A 1,783-nucleotide genomic window follows, 5' to 3' on the forward strand; every position below is an offset into this window, starting at 1 on the left:
GTGTTGGTCGTGCCACTTGTTGGTTAACCCCTTTAATGCCAGGCAGGCCTGTAATAGTTGTCATTTTATTACAGTCTCCTCTAGGTATAGGAGGGGGATAAGAAACTGGAGATGCACGCAAACACATAAAATAAGTTACACAGCAAAGCTTTTTTCTTTCTTTTTCTCTCTCCCTGCACATGAGTCAAATAATTTGCATGCCTTTTTTAACAGCGTGGATAACAATGTCCATGTGTTGCCCTGAAGGGTCACAACCCAGTCCCTGGTCAAGCAGCGTTGGGTGATTTAAACCCCTGGCTGTATTGTGTGGGGTTTTTTTCGGGGGGCCATAGTAAGTGGAGCAAGGACCCCTCTGCGGTGTCTGTGTGCCTATGAGGCCCTCTGGAAGACCTGCTCCAGTGCAGAGAAAGAAGAATTGGTGGGGGAGAAAAAAAAAATCAGAGTTTGCTTGGCTGATTCTGAACAACCCGCACTGACAAGATGATCTTTTAAAGAGCCACTTAAGACATTTTCACAGACTAAAGAAAAACGTATAGTCCTCCAAGGGAGAATATATTAGACTTCAGAGCGCCATTGTTGTTCACTGGACATCAGATGTGCTCTCGTTTCTGAAATCATTAACAGGCCTCTGCTGAATAAGTCTCAGCACAAGCTTTAGCTCACTCAGCACAGATCTGGTGTGTTTTGCTTTTTTTCCTATTTTTACATTTTTTTTTTTTATTAGTTTATTGCTATGAGGACGGGAGGTCCACAATTCTGTGACAGGCTTACCACCACCACATGTCCTAATCAGATAATTACATTGTTTATTACACTTTTTTTTCACAGATGCCTGTGGTCTATCTGATGTGGCTCATGTGGAAAGTTTGCAGGAGAAATCGCAATGTGCATTGGAAGAGTATGTTAGAAGCCAGTACCCCAATCAACCGACCAGATTTGGCAAACTATTACTCCGTCTACCTTCTCTCCGCACTGTGTCATCTTCTGTCATAGAGCAATTGTTTTTCGTCCGTTTGGTAGGTAAAACCCCTATAGAAACCCTCATTAGAGATATGTTACTCTCTGGAAGCAGTTTCAATTGGCCCTATATGTCCATACAATAAGTACTGAATAGGGACAATGGAGGGCAAAACAAAACAAACAAAAAAAGACTTTGGGGGGTTGTTTGCTAAAACGTTTCTTCTACTAAGGCTGTTACAAGTTTACTTACAGAAGAGGGGGGAAAAAAATTATTGGACTGTGAATTTAAAAAAAAAAGACTATGATGAACTCTCACATAATGCATTTAAAACTGTCTCATTCAGAACAACTTGCTTCTTTTTTTTTTTTTGTAAAAAAAAAATATCAAAAGCAAAAAAAATACAACAGGAAACTTTAGTCATTTTTTTGGTAAAACTCTTAAAACCATCGCTAAAAAAGTGCATTTATGGAATTGTGGAGGAAATTAGCAAAAGAAAGAAAGTTCTTTTTTTCCCCAAATTTTAAATTGTCCTGTGTCTATGTATCTATAGCTGTTTTCTTCTTCCTTTTTTGTATTTTCCTGGTTCCAAACCAGTTTACTCTGTGGTTCTATAAGTTTTTTTTTATATATATATTCTTGACTTAAGAAAAAAAGAAAACTGTATCCTTAAAATTATATGTTCTGTAAAAATTAAAACAAAAGTCCATGAAAGTATCATAGGAAAAAAAATGGAACTTAAATGTTTAAAAGGAACTTAAGTTGGAAGCGCACTTATAAGTGATGAGCCTAATTTAATTATTGAACAGCAGATATGTAATTATA

At 37.3% G+C, this 1,783-nt stretch overlaps 1 protein-coding gene across 3 annotated transcripts in view; it reads left to right on the plus strand.

The window, feature by feature from the left end:
- Positions 1-1,342, plus strand: part of NR2F2 (nuclear receptor subfamily 2 group F member 2) — a 9,865-nt gene extending 8,523 nt beyond the window's left edge. For 2 of the 3 annotated variants that reach the window (XM_018567525.1, XM_018567524.1), the window contains exon 3: positions 829-1,147. In XM_018567525.1, coding sequence (XP_018423027.1) covers positions 829-1,103 — 275 coding nt within the window. In that variant the 3' untranslated portion in view covers positions 1,104-1,147. Of the gene's footprint in view, positions 1-828 lie in introns of all 3 variants that reach the window. The other variant, XM_018567523.1, reaches the window with a different exon arrangement.
- Positions 1,343-1,783: the final 441 nt, after the last annotated feature.

The sequence above is a fragment of the Nanorana parkeri genome, unplaced genomic scaffold, assembly GCF_000935625.1.
Source record: "Nanorana parkeri isolate BGI_ZX_2015 unplaced genomic scaffold, ASM93562v1 scaffold1056, whole genome shotgun sequence".
In the NCBI taxonomy this organism is placed as follows: domain Eukaryota; kingdom Metazoa; phylum Chordata; class Amphibia; order Anura; family Dicroglossidae; genus Nanorana; species Nanorana parkeri.